The sequence below is a fragment of the Epinephelus lanceolatus genome, chromosome 8 (assembly GCF_041903045.1).
Source record: "Epinephelus lanceolatus isolate andai-2023 chromosome 8, ASM4190304v1, whole genome shotgun sequence".
Classification (NCBI taxonomy): Eukaryota; Metazoa; Chordata; class Actinopteri; order Perciformes; family Serranidae; genus Epinephelus; species Epinephelus lanceolatus.
Window position 1 is genome coordinate 33,727,116 of NC_135741.1, and position 21,543 is coordinate 33,748,658.

Here is a 21,543-nt window from a genome sequence, read left to right on the forward strand (position 1 = left end):
GAGTGTCGTCATCATGCCAAACAAAGTCAGTTTTAATATGGTCATTTAAATGTAAGAATTTACATAGACTATCTTTCAGATACCAAACCTCATCCATCTTCCACTATTAATAAAAGGTCCAACTTCTATAGGTCACAATGAATAACTACAGTGTGAACCTATTAAAAACGTAGATTTATTTATGAACAAATTAAAACATGGGAGTTTTACATGCACGCCGAATCGAAGAGTTAACTCTGCTGATTCGACATCATGTCAAATTGTATGATGTGTTGGGTTTTTTCACAAATTTGAGAAAAATAAACTATGAATTACCGTATTTGTGAACGCGGTTCAGCCCCCAGTCTTCCCACGCGTTATTAAGGCATATTGGGCTGATGATGACGTAATCCACTGACAGGCTCAGATCAGTTAGGTCAGTAGCACAAAAAGTAACCGTAGCATCTGTGACTTTGATGTTATTGGCCTACTTATTTTGGCCAATACGCTATAAGGTAACTGAAACTAGTTTACAATAGCTAACCACAGTAATTAAATAGTGAGTTTGATAAACATAATTGCTGCTAAAAGTTATCCGTGGTTAGACACTAAAACTTGCTAACTTAGCCACCCCCACCTCTAGCTTAAAAAAGTCAAGTAGCTACAGCTAACGCGAAGCTAGGCAAACATTACTTGGGTAACCGCATCCGCTGACAGAGGCTGACCTATCACGCGGCTCGTTTGGCGTTAAGAAGATGTTTGTGAACTAGTGGCGCTGTCAGATTCACTGTGTACTACTGACAGCCAAAGCGCTATCGTTAGTTTGGCAGCCAACTGCACCAGAGAGTAAGATAATGTTAGCTAGCTAGCTAACAGGCGGCGTTAGCTTTAGCATAACAAGAGCTCTGCTTTGGGAGTCAGCTGACAGCCTGCTGTAAGCTGCCAACAGACCTACAGACCAGTGATGGATCAACTGAAAGTGAAGGATCGCATACTGGAAAACATCTCACTGTCTGTTAAGAAGGTAAGCTCTATCCGGTTGGTCAGCACACACAGTCATTGTCACAAACTTTAAGTATTTTAACATGAATTGATGTAGCTAACGTGAGGTCATCTTTTGTCTGCAACTTTCAAGTCGGTGGGACATAAACACCAGCTCCTTGTCACGGGAGGGCCTTGCCCCTTGTGATTCAGTCAAATAACACATAGACCATTCTGTACAATTTCTTAATTCAGCTTTATCTTTTATAAGTTGTTTCTCTTATTGACCACGGTGAACAATAGTGGCATCAAGCCCCTGTGTTTGCTCACTGCGGCATGTGTTGTAAACATACCTGCAACTACATCGGGGACACATCTTTACAACACAAGGGTTAGCCCCTAGATCTTTGCTCCTAATTTACTTTGGAGTCATTAAATATTTTAGATTTTTTCGTTTACCAATGCCTGATGTTGTGAAACAGCCTTTCTCGTAACCTGAAAGACAGCATAGCATCTTCTTCTTGCTCCATGATTGTAGTTTTTACATTCACTCTCCAAAACAATGTGCATTTGTTCTGCATGTGCTTTTTCATCTGTATTTGGATCATCTGTATTTCCAGTTACGAGTTCATTAGTGTTTAATGCAATTAGCCCAGTACTGTTTCATACTTCCTTAATCCACATTTGTCTAATACACTTTCCCCGTTTCTCTCTTACATTATAAAGTCTTTGTAAGGACTGTGGAAGTGCTTTTGATGCCTCAAGCTTCCAAGAAAGTGTGCAGTGTTTACCTCAAACAAACATTGCTTAGTCATGTGGAGACAGTCACAGGATACAAATTCTCTTTCTATAGTGCCTTAATCCTCAAATATACTCTGACCTACACTTGGTTTGGTCATGCCTCAGGGTTTGAATATTTCTGTAGGTAACTGCAGGGCAGTGGGGTGCAATGAAACACCCTTAACATCATCTGCAGGAACAAACAGTACCATTTAGTGGAGCTGCCTGTCTGCATAGCACCTTAAGTTGTGCTTTGTATGTGTCAGTAGAAATGTAGAATATTTATGAATTAATCCAATCCAAGAAGATGTTGTTGATCTTACTGTGTACACTAACACATTGGATTTGAAATGAAATACAGTGACTATGAGGGTAAATGTGGCACCTTTGATCATTTATGGCATCCACATCAGATGAACAGTGTAGTAACTGTAGCCTTTTTAACACATAGTCCCCCAATCTGAGGGGACCAGATATACTTGGTTGCACATCCTTTACAACCATATCTTATGACTGGCTTAGGTCTCTAGCAGACAGACATCAGCAAGCACCTGGTGTCATCTCCGGTGATGCTCTGTCAGATGCTGCTGCCAGCTTCACTTGGCGCTTGTTTCATGGTTTACTTGCTTTCAGTCTGGTCTTCAGTAGTAAAATTGCAATATAAGGAGTAGCCGCACATTGGAGTCACAGCAGTAAAACTTGTTGGATTTAGGTCAGGAACATTCCACGGCTTGGCCCCTAAATTCCTTGGTTGCTTTGTATGTTGCATTGTAGGAACACCATTAAGCACCCTTAATGCCTAGTATCTGCTCATACTGAAGTAACTGTTCAGTGCAGACATGCAAATTAAAAAAAACCCAAAATGACTCAGTCATCAGATTAGAAATTCAAATGTATTCTTTGGCTTGTTTGCAAAATAGCCAGTTTTGCATATTTTTGAAAGCTCTCTCACTAACTTCATTGAAAAATGATTCATTTTGCCAAACTGGCTGAAGAGTCACTGGTAAGGGCTTAGAGGTAATTGTGTATATTCTGCACAGTGTGCCCTAAACAAATAGTAAATTGCAACCAAAGTTTTCAGTCACAGCTGGTTTCAGGTTTATGCAGCATACATGATAAAAACATTCCTCTCCACCCTGTTTATAATATCTTAATTGGTATAGTTGTAAAGATCTGTCCCTTGTGACTACCTTTCAAATACAATCAGATCTTGAGAGGAAGTTGCAACGTTGTGACCAGAACTGGAGATAACATGTCCCTCTCCCCAGCAAAAACAAACAGCAGAGAAACCATGTCTCTCTACAGTTGCAGAGTTACTTTGCGGCCTGTGAAGATGAGACTCCAGCCATCCGAAATCACGACCGGGTCCTTCAGCGCCTCTGTGAACACCTTGACCATGCACTGCTATATGGGTAAGAGACTTACTGCAAGTAAGCTGCACACTCGAAAGAAGAAATGTGCATAGTGCAAAGTATAATCTGGTTTGCTTCAGCTTGTTATGCAAACATTTCTTTAATAAATCATATTTAATTGTAGTTTCTGCATATGTACAACCTCATGTCTCCCTCCATGTTAACTGTCACAGTTTTGACAGCTTTTAGACCCAGGTTACAAATAATTGATCTAAGTGTGGATACGTCAAACAGTTTTTGTGCCATTGCCCTACTCCTTTTGCCCCTTTCGACCTCATACATGTGATATTATTAACTGTTTTCTACCTAACAGCTTGCAGGACATCTCCTCAGGCTACTGGGTCCTGGTCCTTCACTTCACCAGGAGAGAGGCTGTCCGTCAGATAGATGAGCTTCAGCACATAGCAACCAACCTTGGTCGAAGTGAGACATCTCTCTAGTAAAGCATCATTCATAATTCAGTGGGTTATTTGTATAGAAGATAACTTTCCTCTTCCTGTGTAGGCCGAGCATGGTTATACCTGGCATTGAGTGAGAGCTCTTTAGAGAGCTATTTACGCCTCTTCCAGGAGAACCAAGGATTACTGCAGAAGTATTACTTCAAGTGAGTCATCCAGTAACCCTGATCTTGATTACCTAAAGAATATGTCACAGATTGCTGCTATGTATCAAGCGGAAGTTATCTTGCATTTCAGGAATTACCTTCAGTTATTGTTGGAGGACAAATTGATCAAAGTATTCTTGTGTCTGAGCTGATTTTCTTCTCTGCTAGGAACGCACTGGTCTGCAGTCATGACCACCTCACACTCTTCCTCACGCTGGTGTCCGGCCTGGAGTTCATTCGCTTTGATCTGGAGCTGGTTAGCATATATTTTACGACAATATCAATAGAAATTCAGCTCTCAAATGTTAGCAGCATGTATGTAATGTTTCTGTTGGGTTCAGGATGTGCCCTATCTGGACGTGGCCCCCTACATGCCAGAATACTACAAACCCCAGAATCTGCTGGACTTTGAGGAAAGGCTGCCGAGCTCAGACAGCTTATCCCTGCACTCCTTCACGTCCCTCACCTCCACCAACCTGGAGTGGGATGACAGTGCCATAGCCCCCTCCAGTGAAGGTAAGCAGTAGGGATGTCCCAATCCAACTTTTTTTGGCCCTAGATACCAATCTGAGTATGTCAGTGTTGGGTATCTGCTGATACAGAGTCTGATCTGACACAGTGGTGATTAAATGTTTATCTGACACATTGAAATAACAGCTGTAGCCTTCTGCATTTGGCACAACTTATTTTTATGTGCTTCTTGATCCAGATACTGAAGGTCCTGATTCTAAGCTTTGAAGTTGATCTATTTAGATTATCAATATGGTGTCAATTAAAGTTAAAATGGGAGAAAGACTCCTGAAATTAACGTGACGCAGTCAGTCGGAGAGAAGACGTATCTTCCTGTTGGAGTTGTTGGGACTACAGAAACAATCCCAGCTGTGTAGTGGTGTTACAGAGTGGTGTTACCACTTCTGTTACAATCACCGGCTTACAGAGAGCACACACACCTGACAACTGCCAAGTTTAATTTGGGCCTGTCATCAAGTTACTCATTGAATTAATGTTTAAGTAGCGACAGCTGATATGACCTGCTGTCTGTGACATTTTCATTTTAATGGCATACTTTCGCCGACTGAAACAAGAAGCTGGTAGCTGAATGTTTTGCACACTGCTCTTTGCTAATAAGAGAGGAGAGATAATAGATTGGTTACAGTCAGGGGTTAATGAACCTGTGTATTTGGCAACATGGGTGTCAATCCGGTGTGATCACGTTGTTTTTAACATTCTTATTTTCACTCATATATGCAGCAGAGCTCCTGCAGTGTAGAGCCGGCTGTGGTAAAGGAAAGCAGCCTGCTGCAACACTAGCAGGCTGAGGCTGATAAAACACAGTAGAGTAAAGGCTGTATTTGAAAGCCTTCATTTTAGCTGCTACTGATCCATCTAGATATGCTTGGATCATCTTGGGAGATCTCTAGTAAGCAGCACTGGGTTGCTTTAACCCCTGTTTTAGTCAATCATTTGCTTTACTTAACCACCAGTAGCTGTCTTATTTCAGAAAAGGAACACACAGACTAACTTGAGATAGCACCATTAAATATCTGTTGTCAGTTCTATGTGCTGCTGTGTCTCTGCGTGCCTCAAATCTGGACACCCTATGGACTTAATGTGATGTGACTGTCTTGCTGAATGGCAGCCTTTATTTTTGGGTTCATGATTTGACCAGGCCGTGCTGGAGTGCAACACTCATACGCTTTGGCACAAATTCACACGGTGATCTCAGTCTAATGGCATGTTGAAAGCAGAAGTTAGATTGATCTTTGCAGACTCTTGTGACTCACGGATACCAATGTGCATTTTATCAAATGGATCACTTGGCGTGCAGAGGCTCATGGTTACAGAATGTTCTCTTTGGGGTGATTGCAGCGCTCACTGAATGCTTTCCCCACCACTCTCCACAAAGTACTCAGTTTTCCTGTTTTAGTTTTAGTTCCCTGATTCTGTTATTGCATATACCATATGTCATGTTATTATTTTTTTGTTTCTGTGCCATTGTCTCAATCTCTTGACTCCACTCCATCTCTCTCTAATGTTGAATGTTATCCCTCCTTTTTCGTAGATTATGATTTCGGTGACATCTTCCCCGTGTTGCAGTCATTGCCAAGTGCAGACTGGGAAGGTGGGACATTGGTCAACCCCTCCACTTCCTGCCCTTTCATCCCCCCCCCCCCCCCCTATCTGGCATGGCCATCCCGCAGTTTGTGCTTAATGCATGCTGGGTGTTCTAGCTTGTAATTAGACCTGATATTATGTAAAGTACAGCTAGCTGGTATAGAAGATTGCTGATCTGAGGACATGATATCAAGCGGGAACAAAGGGACATAAAAATGTAAAAGTGCTTCCATTTCTGGGAAAGGATTTAGTTGGATGGGATGTTGGTTTGGCTCTAAAGTTGTATGGCACGTTTCAGCCAATAACATAAATTAAGTTATGTGGTATATGACTATGATTATTGTGCACCTGGATTTGATAAACATTAAGGCTTAGTCCACGTGTACACAGGCATTTTGAAAACAGTCCACACCAAGTGGAAACCTCTGGGGTGGAAAAATGAAGCTAACGTGGAAGTGCCAAAAACTGCAGTTCTTTGAACTGGCACTTGAGGCTGGCTCCATTGGCTAGTCAGTCCCTGCAGACCCCAATCGTAAAATGCTCAACTTTAAAGCAGAAATAAACGTGTTTACAGCCTGGTACAAAAAACAATTTTGGTCTGTATAGTTAATTTCACTCTTGATAACTGTACTGGAGGGGATTTCATATATAACTCACCTGTTCACATTTTATTAAGGCTTAAAGTTACGCATAATTAATGGCGGGCTGCTTTAAGTGACAGGCTCTCCGCCGACAGTGTCCTGGAGGCTTCAAAACTGGAGGCCATAAACTAGTGAGTGGCTTTGCGGTAGCTACGTCCATTATTTTTACAGTCTGTGGTCCACACAAGCACTGTTTGTCCATCCAAATGAAAACGCAAAAATACAATTGATATTCTGCCAAGAGCATGCCAAACCAACAGGCTGTGATATAACCCTAACCTTAAAGCCACACAGAGAAGAAGGAAGAAGATGTTGGCCAATCAGAAGCACTCTGATGTTACAAGCCAAAAACTGAAAATTGAGTTCCTGAAAATCTTCACCCTGGACAAAGTTTGCATGTGGACGAAGTGCTAGAAACTAGAAAAAGCAAAGTTTTCAAATATAACCATGTATACGTGGACTAGGCCTAAAAAAGAAGCCAATAGCTTAATTTATTATTGTACGAACAAACCTGTATGTTCATTCTCTCCTAAAACCACCCATGAAACAAGAGGGTTTATCTAACTGAAAGCCTCCTGCTGCCACACATTTGTTATTTCCAATAAAATGTGACAGCATACATACATTTTTGGTAAAGTTTTTCTTAATGAGCATCTTCTGATGAGTACATGAACAAAAATACAAGGTATCATCATACATAATAACTTGACTGGTAAGTTTGGGAAGTAGTTCAGCTCTTTGGTTCACTGTGAATTCAGTGTTGGGTGGGGTACTGGTATTTGTCATGTTGTGCATGTGTTACTCATCCAGGGAATGATCGTAACGCTCACTCTGCCTTTTTATTTACCACAGCAAGATAAATGCGTGGCGTACTGCCTGGTACTCACCTCGTCCAGTCTGTGTCCATTACACTGTGTTATCTGTTTGTCTGGTATATCTTGTTTTTTTGTAATGTCTTCTCTTCCTGTGTGGTATGTGGCACTGGCCTTGGTACAGCTCAACTGTAGTGTGAGTGAGGTAATAAGCAAGAATAGTTGCTCAAAGTCACAGAGTGCAAATTCCCTTGTGTTACCACAGCACCTGCTTGCAGTAAGCTTGTCAATTTTTTTGTAGTTGGATGAAAACATAACTGTTAATCAAAGTAAGTAGTGGAAACAGCATCAGAGAAATTGGGGGATGTTTTCAAATGCGATTGTAGGATCTCTAGTGATTTGGTCTATGCCATAGCTTGATCCATCCTCTCATGATGAGCCAAAAATGCTGATTCCTGCAAATTATATTATCTAAATAATTGTTTAGTATGACCCATCTCTAGCTGCAGAAGTAATGCTTGATCTAGGCGCGTGCCACTGCAAAGAAAGCTGCTGCCCTTGTACCTACTTGGTGTTTTACGCATCGTGTTTGTGCCTCTCTGACCCTGCCAAAGAACAACAAAGAGCACTGCAGCCATTAACATTTGTCTGTGTGTGATGCTGAGGAAGAAATACACAAAGTTTTTGTCAGATTGTTTCGGTGGTAAATGTTCCATTGGTGAAGAACAGTTGGATAGTCCAACTACAGATAGTTTCTAGAGTATTTGTAACTTTTCAAAAGCTAGTTGAAATTCAACAATTGAACTGTTACGCTTTATTCTGCAGTTTTTTTATGGATTATCTGAAGAGTATATGTGACAATTTATGAACATACCTACATATTTTCTGAATAATTTTCACTCAACCCATGCTGCATAGGTTGAGTGTACAGTTCAAATTCAACTAAATTATTCTGTGAATATGTGGTGAATTGTCACAACTATCTGTGACACCATAAAGTGTTATCAAACTTTTTGATGTCTAAGTTCATCAGTCAGCTTACCAAGGAGACACTGACAAAAATTCAGTGTATTTCTTTCACATGTAACGAGCTAAATGTGGGTGACTGTGACTTTAATATTAACTGTTGGTGTTAATTTTCATGTTAGAGGGCGACCTGACGGACCAGGCCAGCTGCCCGCGATCCAGTGGCTCTGATCCCCAGACAGTCATCAGCGACACAGTGGTCCTCTCAGCAGGCACCGTCAAGGTGAAGGTAGCAGCTCATCTTTCTCCTCACAGCCCCACGTTCAGACACAACCCCTTCAACGAGGACTCGGACACTAACACCACAAACACTTCAGCCGACGTCACACCAGTTCATGTGGCTGGCCACCACAACCCCACCGCTACTGGAGAAGACACAGAGAGCACTAGCAATGAGCTGGAGGTCATCAGGTACAGTAGCTACAGCTTCAGTATTTAGGCTCAGGTTTTGTTTGTGCAGTTAATTATATAGTATTAGAATGGAGGAACCGCAGCTAACCACTCTGGTCTTCCAGGATGGCCAGACGAAAGAAACCAGCCAAGAAGCGTAGAGGGAAGGGCTCCACAGATTCCAGCAGCAGCATCCATAACTCTATCTCCTCCGAGCACATGGAAATGGACAACAGCCTCCCGGCCTCAGAGGATGTGTATTCATTAAACGGGACTGTAATTCAGCTGGATGATGAGGCAGAGTTGAGGAGAAGCAGGGTGGGATCAGAGGTTGTGGAAGAAGGAGATGAGGACGGAGTAGAAGGCCTCCTACGACTCCCAGAGATGACTGACACCTCCATGGACACCGTGGGCCAACCCCTCCGTGATGTCATGGACCGGCTCAACGGGGCTCTGGATAAGGGGGAGGCCTGGGAGCACAGAGAAGACGGGGAGGAGACAAACAGCGGAGGCTGTGACCAGAACCCCGAGCCCCCTGCCCGGCAGCCCTTTCGAGAGGACTCAGGGGGCAAGCCTCCCGACCCATCACCAGGAGAGGCGTCTCACTCCCCTCTGGCCACAAGCCACAACTTCCTTCAGACCTCTCCTGCACCCGCAGACTTATGCTGCTTTACCCCCAACAGTACAGACTCTTCTCCCACGGGTGGTGGCCACTATGACTCTACAGAGCATAGCCAGTCGCAAACTCTTTCAGGTGGCCTTGAAGATGAAGGAGCGGCAAAAGCGTCAGCAGGACAGGAGCCTGAGATGAAGACCAGGGACGAAGGAACAGAAGGAGAGTCAACCAACAAGAATGCGTTTGCTGATGAAGCAGAGAGTTCTCATCCTGCAGAGTTTAAGTAAGGAGTTTCTACAAAATGAGTTGTTGTTGTAATGTTGTTAAAAGTGAGTCTAATTTTTTTTTGTTTTTTATATTTCAGGGTGGACAACAATCACTTGCTCCTTCTCATGATTCATGTATTCAGAGAGAATGAGGAGCAGCTCTACAAGGTGAAAACAGAAATACATTCTTTTGAGAAAATGTGAATGTATTTGTTTAAAGATTTACCATCTAGGACTTTAACAATGCAACATTCAAATTTGTCCCCTCCTCCCTACACTTCTTATACATACACTGCAAGCTACTATAGGAGAAACCTTACATTTGTTGTAGTGAAAGAGCCATTGGCTACACACCCATAAACGTCCAGAACACAGCAAAATAAGAAAATACAGGTAGAGGGCTCTGCAGATAAAATGCACAACCACACACTTTTAGTGGATCATAAGTGATTTTTTAGAGCTATTATTTCTGTATGAACCTATAGATTTTGCACAGTACATCTTTTCATGACTCAACTGTAAAATTAACAATTGAATGATAAAATATGGAGAAGTAAGGCAGTACAGTGATGTCATGGTCTTTCACCAGCCTGGAAAAAAAGATCATCTTGAAAAGGGATTGTCTATCACACTGCCACATTTCTTCACAGTTTAAGTGTTGTGTTAGTGTTGACTCATATTTGTTTTGACATGGAAGAAGTGGTTTGGAGATGTTTGCTCAGTGGAAGTGTTGCAAGGCTCTGTTTGCCAGTTGCCTTTTTAACTGATTTTACTCAGGCTGTCGTAATTAGTCTCCCTGGTTTGCACTAAACTTTGCAAACCAATAAAGCATATTTACTACAGATCACATTAGAGCTTAACATTATTTCAGTTATCAAGTGAATGAAGCTTGTTTGTGATAAATGAAATTTTACAGCTGATGATGGGCTATCCGTTTACAAATTAAGTCTGTATAGTCTGTTATGAGCTTTGCTTGTAGCAACACTGTGCTATAGCCAGTCTGCTGCCCAGCTGCTGTAACCAACCCCCAAGGCGACAGATGAATATGGAGTTTGCTGACACTTGACTGTGTTTATATTTGTGTTTTCAGATGGTGAGAATGAGCACAGGCCACATGGAGGGGGACCTGCAGCCCCTGTACCTGCTACTGACTGACTGTTACATCTACCTGCTGAGGAAGGGTAAGTAGCTAAAAACCCAGCATGCATTTGCTTCATTACATGTGTAAAGGCCGTTGCACACTGAGTCAGGGTTTTTTTTCGGATGCAATTTTTTTTAATCCATCATCTGAAAAGAAAGTCATTATGCACAGAAACCTTGCACACTGATTCTGATGCGTCCACATCCTCCTCATCTTCATCATTATCATCCACCTGCATATTACTCTCTGACCTGTTGAAAGTGAGCTATCTGAGTTCCGAAACGATTCCCTGTTCCCCTGTCTTGTCACGGCTGTTTCCCAGCGTCATATTTTTTTCACTGATTCTTGGTCAAACAGGCTTCTGACGGACTCCAAAAATGCAGAAACCAATTTTAATGACTCAGTGTGTGAACATGATTGTCACAGGATGAGGACACATTTATTTTTAGACGTGTGACAATTTCGGATGAAAAAAACGGACTCAGTGTGCAAAGGACTTAGGTCATAAGTTGGGACATACTGATATTGGTATAGGGAGTCACAATACATTTTTACACACATAGGAAACAGTATTTGATCTCAGAATTTCCTTCCTTTGGGAATACAATTTTGACCATGACTGTTTGAACCAATAGCCCATTTGTACCAGCAACCCTGAGAGTTTCTTTTTCCAAGATCCGAGCAGATCTGAAAGTTTTCACCACTGTAATGGTCCCATAGGCTCCACACTATGTTCTAGGAAGTGGGGAACACATTAAATATGGTTATTCTGTATTCTGAAAATGCTTCACATTAACATGTGCTTAATGCATGTTTTGGTTGTGCTTTTGTTCCCTCCACAGGTGCAGCAGAGAAGCCCTACACAGTAGAAGAAGCTGTTTCTTATAATGAATTGGACTATCTTTCAGTAAGTGTCCTGCACAACAGGGTCTGCCATTTTCTCTTATTTGTATGTGACATGGGCCTTATGGTCATCTTTGGTTGAGTGTTGGTATAGCATCTTTTTCAGTTGTTCCCAATGAGGAGAGAGCGTATGCGGCCTCCTGGTTCCACCAAGCATCTTTGTTTTGAGCGCTCTGACTTTTTTGTGTGGCCACTCTGAGCACTTCTAGTTGAAAATTGGAACTTTTCAGAAAGGCACTGGTGTCCTCAGCACCATGCCAACACTTTTCTGCCAGAAAAAAATCGCTATATGGACACTCATCCTAAAGGATCTTTTAGTTCCTTGATGTTACAAAACATGTATGAGTTAATAGAGTTGCATGTTTTCGTTGTGCAGTGCTGCATTGGCCCCAACTGTCAAGTCATGGTTGAAGTTAACTACATGATATTCATGAGCCATGTAGACTGGAATACAATGTGACTGCTGGAGCTGTGGAGCACAAAGTTGTAATGCTGTTTTCTTTTAGGTGGGCCTTGACCAACAGACAGTGACGGTAGTTTGTACCAACAGGCGAAGGAAATTCCTGTTAGACACAGCTGACGCCTCTCTGACTCAGTGAGTGTGCCTGTATATCTTTGCTTTATGTTTCTTGGTACTGTGACCCTATACTATGTCTTTGTGAGCTGTCCTTGTGTCCCTGAGCAACATGCGCCATACAGGACACCTCACAAAATGGATGATTGATAGTTTCTCTGAACTTATCCAATGCATTCTGCTTCACTTACAGGTGGTTCTTGTCTGTGCTCAAGTCAGCCATGGTGAAGGGTTGTCGTGAGCCTCCTTATCCCTCTGTGCTGACTGATGCTACCATGGAGAAACTGGCTCTCACTAAGTTTATCTCCCAGGAATCTCACTGTGAGGTAAAGTCATGTCAGTCTACACAAATACAGTGAGATAAACTTGGAATACATGTAACTAATCAAACTTTAATCATACGACAAAATTACAAAATCTTGTCTTAACCAGGACATTAAAGTGTTAAGTATTACAGCCCTCGACTGTACTTAAAACTCAAGTAAAGAAAAGAAACCTTTTGGAAAATCTGTGACACAATAAACTTGTTATTACAACTCATAGCTGACGTGTGTGGCAAACGGTAACACTCAGAAATGCACAACATTTTTATTTTCTAAGTATAACACAAAATAGTATGAGTGCCTAGTAGCTCAGTACAGTGGGTGTCCCATGTACAAACGTAATGTCTTTGCTGTAGTAATATGTTGCTGTTTCTCCAGGTATATGAAGTGTCTATCCAGCTGTATTCACTGGTCCACTGGGAGGATCCTATGGACTTGACTTTGTCACCCCAGGGAGGCGCACCAACCTTTGGACCACCGTCCAGCACCAAGGAAGGGACTCTGCAGTACCGGGCTGGAACCACCTACCTGGGCAAAGAGCTGTGGAAAAGCTGCTACCTCGTCCTCAGGTATGAGCAAGATGTACACATTAGTACCCCTCTCAGCTAGTATTAATGATTCTTGAGAGACATTGGCTGGGTTCCATACTATACACTGTACATCTGACATTAACCTTCCCACATTGTGTATTAACAAGGTGGAAACAGCTCTTTCCTTTACAAATGAAAAGCATTAATGTCAATTTTCATTGTCATATTTATTACAGTTAAAGGAGAAGTCCGGTATTTTGCACTTTGAGCCCCATTTCTGGGTTGTACAATTTTTATGTCAGAACATCAATGAACACCACTGACCACTCGGTCAGTTTCATGGCTTTGAAAAAGAACGTTTAGGGTGGTTTTAGGACAGGTTCACACATGACCATAGGCAGCAGTGTTAAGCCAGGCAGGGGAAAGCCAAATTCTCCAAAAATGAGCAATCATCACTATTTTGGTCTTAGCCACTCTGTTTCATCATTAACAACCCAGAAATGGGGCTCAAAGTGCAAAATACCGGACTTCTCCTTTAAGATTGACATCTAACATACTGTAATCCTAAGTGTGAATGTGGAGTGCCAAAAATTAGATCACATGCACCATAATCACCAGGTCTTACTTCCCTACTTGAGACTTCTGCTTCAGTGAAAAATGCCAGCATATTGGAAATAATATTTCCTTTGGCTCCGCATTACTGCCAGACATACTGAGAGCTTGAGCTGTGTTTTGTGTGTAGAGCGCATTACCAGCAGATTTCCTGCCAATCTGTCCAGAGGCACACCAAGTTTAAAAGACAACACAGATCGGAGCCTGACTGTTTTTTGGCAGTGGTCTTGCCTATCGCAGTAGTAGCAGTCATATCTTAAAATGAATGTGTTAAAATTTGTTTTTTGTGGCACCTTGTTAAGAAACAAGGCTGAGAGTGTAAAGGCTTCTCTGGTGGCCCATATGCTGCATTTCCACTGCATGGTTCGGCTCAACTCCTCATTTTTGGTACCAGGTGCTTATCTCAATTTCATTTTACACTGTAGATAGTACCCTGTCAGTGTAGGCAGAATTCTTAGCTGACCATCATAGCGTTGCAGCGTGAAACTGCAGTGACATTATCTGCAACCCAACACAGCATGTGTCGCACCATTCATCTCTCTGGATCCTTTCATTGACAACCAACCAGAAGAATATATGCACTCCATCATTTGACCACGGTGTGGATTTGTAGGCTGCCCAAAATCTTGGTCGAGTGAATGAAGAAAAATCATAGTCATAGTTGACAGTAGCTCAGCTATTTAGAAGTGGCAGGCTTGTGACGGCTGTCCCTTGTCGCACAAGTGGTCTGCTATGTTTTAATTCCACCTGCTTGTATCGGCTCAGCTCGTTTGGAACCTCAAACAAGGTATTACAATGAAAGAGTATCAGGTATCAGGCACTATCCACAACTTGGAATGGAAATGCAGTGGAAATAAGGCTTTTGGGGCCCAACAAACCAAAATGGTTTGAAAGAATTGTTTCTGTGACATTGGCACCGTTACACAACAGTGTATTCTTTGAAAGCTTATTTATTTATTAAATACTATATAAGAAAACATGTCCAGCTTCTGATTAGATGAATATAAATAGCTGTCCTCTTGTCTTGCAGTAAAGGGATTTTGTACCTGTATGCAGAAAGAACTGATGTGACACCTCTGCTATCAGTCACTATGGGGTAAGCATGCATAATACCAGGACGCTAGATGAAATTCAGCCATCATTAGTTTTATAATCTACTCCTGTGCTTTTCCTACTGTGACATGTCTGTATGTCTTCTGTGCAAAAGGTCCATTAGATTAGAGATGGTTAAAACTTGTAGTATATAAACAACTCTCAAAGAAAATGGTGTTTACTGATATATTTTCATGCTCTGTGTGCCTAACAGAGGAGAGCACTGTGGAGGATGCCGTCGCTCAAACAGCACAGAGCGTCCCCACGCCTTCCAAGTCATCCTGACAGAGCGACCGCCACTGGAGCTCAGCGCCAACAATGAGCAGGACATGGCCGACTGGATGCAGCTGCTCTGCCAGTCTGTTTCCAAAGGGGTGAGGAGTTGCATAGTGCATACACCATGTGTTTACCAAACACTTCATACATATCTAAGATTGCATGTATGGTGTCTCAATTTTTTAATAGATGCAGGGGGATAATAATGGGTGTCACACAGTCTGCCTGGTCATTTGTTCACACAGTTTTACGCAGCCCATAAAAACATTGTCAGACTAAAACTATTCAACTATGTAGGTACGCACATGCTACAAGACTGTCAATACTGTAAGTGTACATTTACATCAAAAATAAACAAACATGCTGAATTACGACAACCAGCACTTGTTCTCATGGCAGTATCATGCAACGCACTCGTTGTGATATCCCACACATTGTTGCATTTAATTTGAATTTAAGTGTGAAAATTCACAAATCAAGTTGGCTTGGCTTTCCTCACAGCTTTCAACCAACCAGGAGTGACTGTGCATAAACACTTTTTGACAAACAACCCCTGTAGCATTCACCGCGCTGGTTGTACAGGCTGTTTTCTTCCCTGATGAAATTCACAAGGACTTTGTTACAACAGCTGCTGATGTTCATAATGTGCAAGACACATCCAGGTTGTTGATGCAAAATGTAAATATGGATTAATGTAAGCCGCAATTATTTATTCAAATTATAATTAAATTACAGCCGCCTTCCCTGCAGGTCATCCCTCAGGGCGTGGCCCCCACTCCGTGTGTCCCGTGTTGCCTGGTGATGACAGACAGGAAGCTGCTTACCTGCCATCAGGACTGTCAGACCAGCTTTTTCCGTTCGTTGGACAGCGCCGACATCTGTGATGTCACTGCTGTCAGCATGGAGGCCAACAAGGAGTACTGTGTCATTGTGAGTTGCAAACTGTTTAACTCTTCTCTAGTATGTATTAGACTTTAACTAATAACTTTATGTATGTATCATGTGTGATCTGTATGCCACACAGTTTTAATGTAATGACATTAAGCTACATATCTAAGTTGTCCTGAGTTTTTAGAAATGTGCTTTTGCTCAAGGTATGAATGCCTATTAAAACTAAATAATATGATTTGTGATGCTTTACAAACCAGATGCAAACCTCATTAATTTTTTGCAGATTCAGATAATGTTGAATGAATGAAATGATTGATTTTTTAAAAACATATGAAAGCAGCTCCTCCATGCTATCCTAATGCAAATAAAGTGTTAAAGAAATGAAGCCTCATTAGCTTACAAGACACACATCACATATCATGCTATAGTTTGTGTGTATAACATAAAAACTAGACTAACTTACTTGGGTATTAGTTGCATTCATGTAAAAGGGTCTGGTGCTTCCTTAAACATTTGAGACCTCATGGCTCTAGGGTTTAGTTAAATGCTAGTGAAATTTTGTTATGAAATACCTGTCACCACAACATTTTCTTTTGTAATAAATAAATGACAAAGTTTAATTTCTATTAATGAACTTTTTCCAAATCGGACCATGAGAAGCGTGAAATTACTGAACAGAGCACATCTGTTAGTTACAGCTTCCAAACTCACATGATGATGATGATGGTTTAGTTTTACCTAAACCAAGGGAACCGTTTGTTATGCATGTAGTTGACTGAGATTTCATCAAGTCAGTCATTGTGCAGCTACAAGATGTAGCTGCAGAGTGAGCGCTTCATGTTGTTTGTAGGTAGAGGCAGCTGCAGACCCAGACCCAGGATGAATCTGAGTGAGACAGAGGCAGCTGGCCAGGAGGAAGAGAGGCTTTGCCTGTTAAGGCTCCATGATAAAGTTATCTTCGGCTTTCTGCTTAAAAGTGGTGAATTTACAGCTCACAGCAACTTAATATGTTATAGGCTCTGGCTTTTGTTTGATATCTAGTGCCAGCAAAAAATGTTGTTACAAATTTCCGAGCCGTCATTATCATAGTTACTATACATTAGCTCAGAGGGCTAACTTGGCCTGTTCACAGTATTACTTGCATGTTACCATTGCCCTGTACCCTGTGTATCTAAAGGTGTTGTAAACAATTAACAGACAGTACATCACATATACCAGTGTATAGTAGTGGTATAATGCAATTACATTGAAGACCTTTAATATAACCCTTCCCACTTTCTCTCACTCCATAGGAGTTTGCGGCAGATCGGACCCAGTTCCTTCCTCCGTGGGTGTTGTACTTCAGTGGCTGTGAAGAGAGAGATCGACTGCTGGAGGTGTTAGACAACACATGGAAAGCCATTTTCCAGGTACGTTATCAGTGGCTTAGAGGAAAAAATCTGTACTATTGCAATATTTGCTGTCCTAAAGGTATTAGCATTTAAGACCTTAAATCCACCAGCTATCCATCTGGGTGAACCCTCATGTGTGTCCTCACTACACGCAGGTCGACCTTCCCCACAGAGAAGTGTTGGATCCATCCATGCAGAAGCGTTGTGGTGAGGCCCTTGCCCTCATGAATAGTGCCTGGCAGAGGGCAGACAGTCTGGCCCGAGGCAGAGCCCAGCGTGAACCCTGGTGCTGACAGACACACACATGCATGCATACAGTTACCTGTGGGTAGCCACTGAAGCTGTTTTACAGTATGATATGATTTCAGTATAGATGGATTTAACTCTGACATACAGTCTGTGTCACTGTCAAGTGAGTTCTAAGGTGAAAATCAGATGTGGTCATTGGTTTTTGCACTGCGGCGTGAGCTTGTTGCACCTTTGATTCACTGATGAAATGTTTCTGTCAGTGAAACTCTCTGCAGAAGTAGCAATGCATATGGCACAGCACATTGCAGTGATGCAACAGCAAGACATTCTAACATGAAATAAAATGTAATGATGGAATACTAACAGAAGGTTCTAAAAGATTTGATCTGATCCTAGTGATACATTGCTATTATTCCTTTATCAGAGGTCCTGAAGAAATAACAGCAATGATGAACAAATAAACAATCAAGAAAAAATCACATGTTGATGGAAAAAGCTCTGTAACAGATTGTAAGCGAAACCTCATGGTAAAAAGCATGGAATTACATGAAGAAGATAATTATTAGAATGGATGATTGCAGAACTCGGGAAGACTTTTGACACCAATCTTCAATACGCTGTGCATTCAAATATATCCTGCTGAAATGAGTTTGAGCATTTTGTCTCCACAAAGTAAACGTCAAAAGTCAAGCCGTGACTTTGTCATGTAGACAGGACTGAAAAAGTTTAAAACATATTTAGTACACTAAGGAAGCTGAGTGTGGAGGAAGACAAGGATCCATTACCAGCAGCTTCCCTGCACAATGAAATAAGAGAATTATTCATGTTTTCTTATAAAAAATTAATGTTATATATGTCAAGAAAGCCATATATATGAAGGGGGCGGTTAATGCTTGCTTGCGACATGGAAAATTTCATACTCCTTGCCTTGCACGCACACACAAGTAACCGTCTGATCCCACAAGTCACAACTGTGTGTGAAGATTACAGTCACTCCTTGCTTAGTAACCCTTACTATGGTACATGAAGAGAGCAAATGTACAGCACTGTACAGTATCAATGCGTAATCACTGACGGGTTGTGTACGTGTCTGAGTTTCGGTTTGTCTAACAGCACATACCTCTACACACTGAATTATTGTTGCATTGTACATTAGCTTGAGAGAATAAGGATCTCAATATGAAGAATATGTGGATATACTGAACAGTTGCACTGTTACGTGACATGCCTGTGTCGTCTATCTGAGATCGTGCTTTATCAAGTTCAGTGTCACTCAGATGAAAAAAATCAGGAAATGCAACAGACTTGCCTTTTATCTCCGCTCCGTAGAGACGAGTGGAGGCTTCCATGCAGACTTGCACATTGTTTTCGCTGTTAGTCTTTTTGTTTTTTTAACGGTACCAGTTATGGTTTTGTGTTAATATCGTAATGTGCATTTCTGTTTCCATTGTAGAGAAAATGGGAACAATTGTTACTAAATTATTCAGCTGAGTGGGGACATTTTGTGTCGGTATTAATATCTGTGTTTGCATCTGCAGACGTGTGCGTCCCCTTTAGTGTGGGCAAGTATCAAGTAAGAATTACAGTCTGTGTGAAGAATCCGTTACTGAATGAGAGCTACAAGTTGTCTTAGCTTGCCATTTTTATTTTGCACCAGTGGTTGGTGGCATACTAAGATCTGGCCACCCCACTAATTTAGAACATCCCTTTCTGCACTAGTCTTTTAAGACCATGTTGGAGGTTCATAGAATGAAGTTTAAAAATAAGGCTAGAAATTAAATAGCCTTTCAACTTAGAGCAAGTGTAGCATCTGCTATTATCAGATTAATGCTTTTAAGTAATATTAATTAATATTTAATAATATTAAAGCTTTACTTGGAGAAGGAAAACGAATGATAAGACCCTAAACCCTTTCTAGTTTCCCTACAAATTACAGTCAGTAGATGATAGTGCATGTATTACAATCTGCTCTTAACATTAAGACTGATCAGAGTACTGCTGCTCAGTCAATGACAGTGTGTAAGTGCTCCCATTACAAGGCTGAGATCAGCGTGATATTACTTTTGCAATGACAATGTTGCCTTTTTGACAACCTCGACTGAACTGGACAAAATGGCCAATTCGTTTAAACTAAATGAAGCATTATTAGTTCCTTTTTGGGGTTGCCTTACACTGTATAATTTGGCTGACGTTGAAAAGCTTAAACAATCATCTTAGGTTTATGTTGTGGTTCAAGGCAAAAAATGTGCTGTGTATAAGGCTGGGTCTCCATCCTTAATAGTTTGTGAGTACAGACATAATGGTGTCTATATTGAATGTTTTCTCTTAAATGTGATTATATTCTGCAAAATATTTTACACTCAAAAATACCGTCATGGTATATTTTCCAAAACTCTGATATTTAAAAGGCACCAGTATAAAAACCTTCAAATGATACCCAGCCCTATCACATGTCACTTATGTATGTTTGTTTGAAATGTCTTTCTCCGTCACACTGTATTACTTTCACATCAGCATTAATCAGTATCAGTGCTTTAAGCCTTTCTAAGTGCCACTCGGTCTCATTTATCTTCTGCTCTTTGACAAAGAAATCTAATCTCAGGTGAAAAAGGTATGTCACATCCAAAACCTTAACACTCACCGTCTGTTTTTTTGTTGTTTTTTTTGTTTTTATTGCTGCTGTTTTGTCTAATTCAGTATTTTTTAAATCCCGTTTTTCTTTTTTAGTTCGATACAGCATTATGAAGTTATTTTGCGCACACAGACGAGGCTGCAAAGTGATATTACATGTTGGAAAAGGTTTTATATAAAAGTCCTTTAATAATTCAGTGGGTTCCAAAATAGGATCAGTTGGCTGTGTAGTAAGAATCGTCCCCACCCAGTGGGTTGCCTAAGGACTTTTTGACCAGGGAGAGTACACTTGCAATAGTTGGACTTACTTGAAATGTCTGTTGGATTATCAGTAAAGAATAAATTGCGTAGATTTGTGGCCTATGAAGTGTATATAAAGAAAAAGTCTTGAGCAGTGTTTTGAATGTGGGGCATTGCTGGCCAATGATGGATGACATCTTCTAAGTAATGCATTGTGAAAAAGCGCTTTTTGATTTTTGTTTATAAATGTATACTGCATGTAATATTTGTATGATGTTTAGCAGTTTTATTGAATTGTAAATAGAGCACTAATCAATTATAACATACTGTACACTCACACGTAAAGACGTGCATGTCCAGAAGGTTTAATGAATGTACAGATAAACCTTTGTGATTGGACAGTGTAACTGAATAAACCGAAATGAAACCTTGGCTCCTGTATCATGTGTTGTATGTACCAGTGTCTGCGCTTTTAACATCTCTATCTCTGTTGTAGGTCAAACCACTGAAATGCTGTGCATTCAAAACACAAGGACAGTCATGTTAGAGCAGGTACAGAGGATTCACAGGTAAGAGGGCAGTTGTGTGTTAGGTAAGCTGTCTGCTTTGAATAACAAATGTAGTCTCCATTGCATACTGCAACTCTTGCTATAATCCCAGTGCATCTCAGAGGATGGTTGTCAGCACAAAGACTGCAACAAAAAAGCACACAGACTGTAACATTTCTGTGGGAGTTGATTTGTTGGTAATTAGTGCCAGTGACTCAGTAGTTTCCTGCTTAGATTCCTCACTTGTAAAGCTCACTGTTTTAAAACCAACACCGCTGGAAGACAGTTAAGATACAAGGAGTGGAAAGCCTTGTTTTCAAAATTGATTACTTTATTGCCTTATCAATATGGCTGATTGGAATGTGTCTCAGGGAGCTCATTTAAAAACAAAGACAAATTAAGACAAAATCATAAAACCATGCACTCATAAATAAGGCACATAAAACATTAAAGTAAAAACAGATAGAGTAATACCCAATAATCTAAAAATAAAAACAAATGGATAAAATGAGCTCGAACA

The 21,543-nt window shown here is 41.1% G+C and overlaps 1 protein-coding gene across 4 annotated transcripts; it reads left to right on the plus strand.

The window, feature by feature from the left end:
• Positions 1-384: 384 nt before the first annotated feature.
• plekhm2 (pleckstrin homology domain containing, family M (with RUN domain) member 2) lies at positions 385-20,907 on the plus strand. Of its 4 annotated transcripts, none has more exons than XM_033629489.2 (20): positions 385-1,003; positions 3,046-3,152; positions 3,466-3,575; positions 3,657-3,756; positions 3,925-4,012; positions 4,098-4,272; positions 5,819-5,878; positions 8,473-8,761; positions 8,866-9,639; positions 9,721-9,790; positions 10,713-10,803; positions 11,606-11,670; positions 12,173-12,261; positions 12,434-12,566; positions 12,942-13,132; positions 14,736-14,801; positions 15,012-15,171; positions 15,809-16,003; positions 17,257-17,373; positions 17,511-20,907. In XM_033629489.2, exons 1-20 carry the CDS (start codon positions 944-946, stop codon positions 17,646-17,648), a joined length of 3,078 nt encoding a protein of 1,025 aa, XP_033485380.2. In that variant the 5' UTR covers positions 385-943; the 3' UTR covers positions 17,649-20,907. The 4 variants fall into 4 exon arrangements, with proteins under 4 accessions (XP_033485380.2, XP_033485382.2, XP_033485381.2 ...); XM_033629490.2 differs by having other exon boundaries at positions 386-1,003; positions 15,824-16,003; XM_033629491.2 differs by lacking the exon at positions 5,819-5,878.
• Positions 20,908-21,543: the final 636 nt, after the last annotated feature.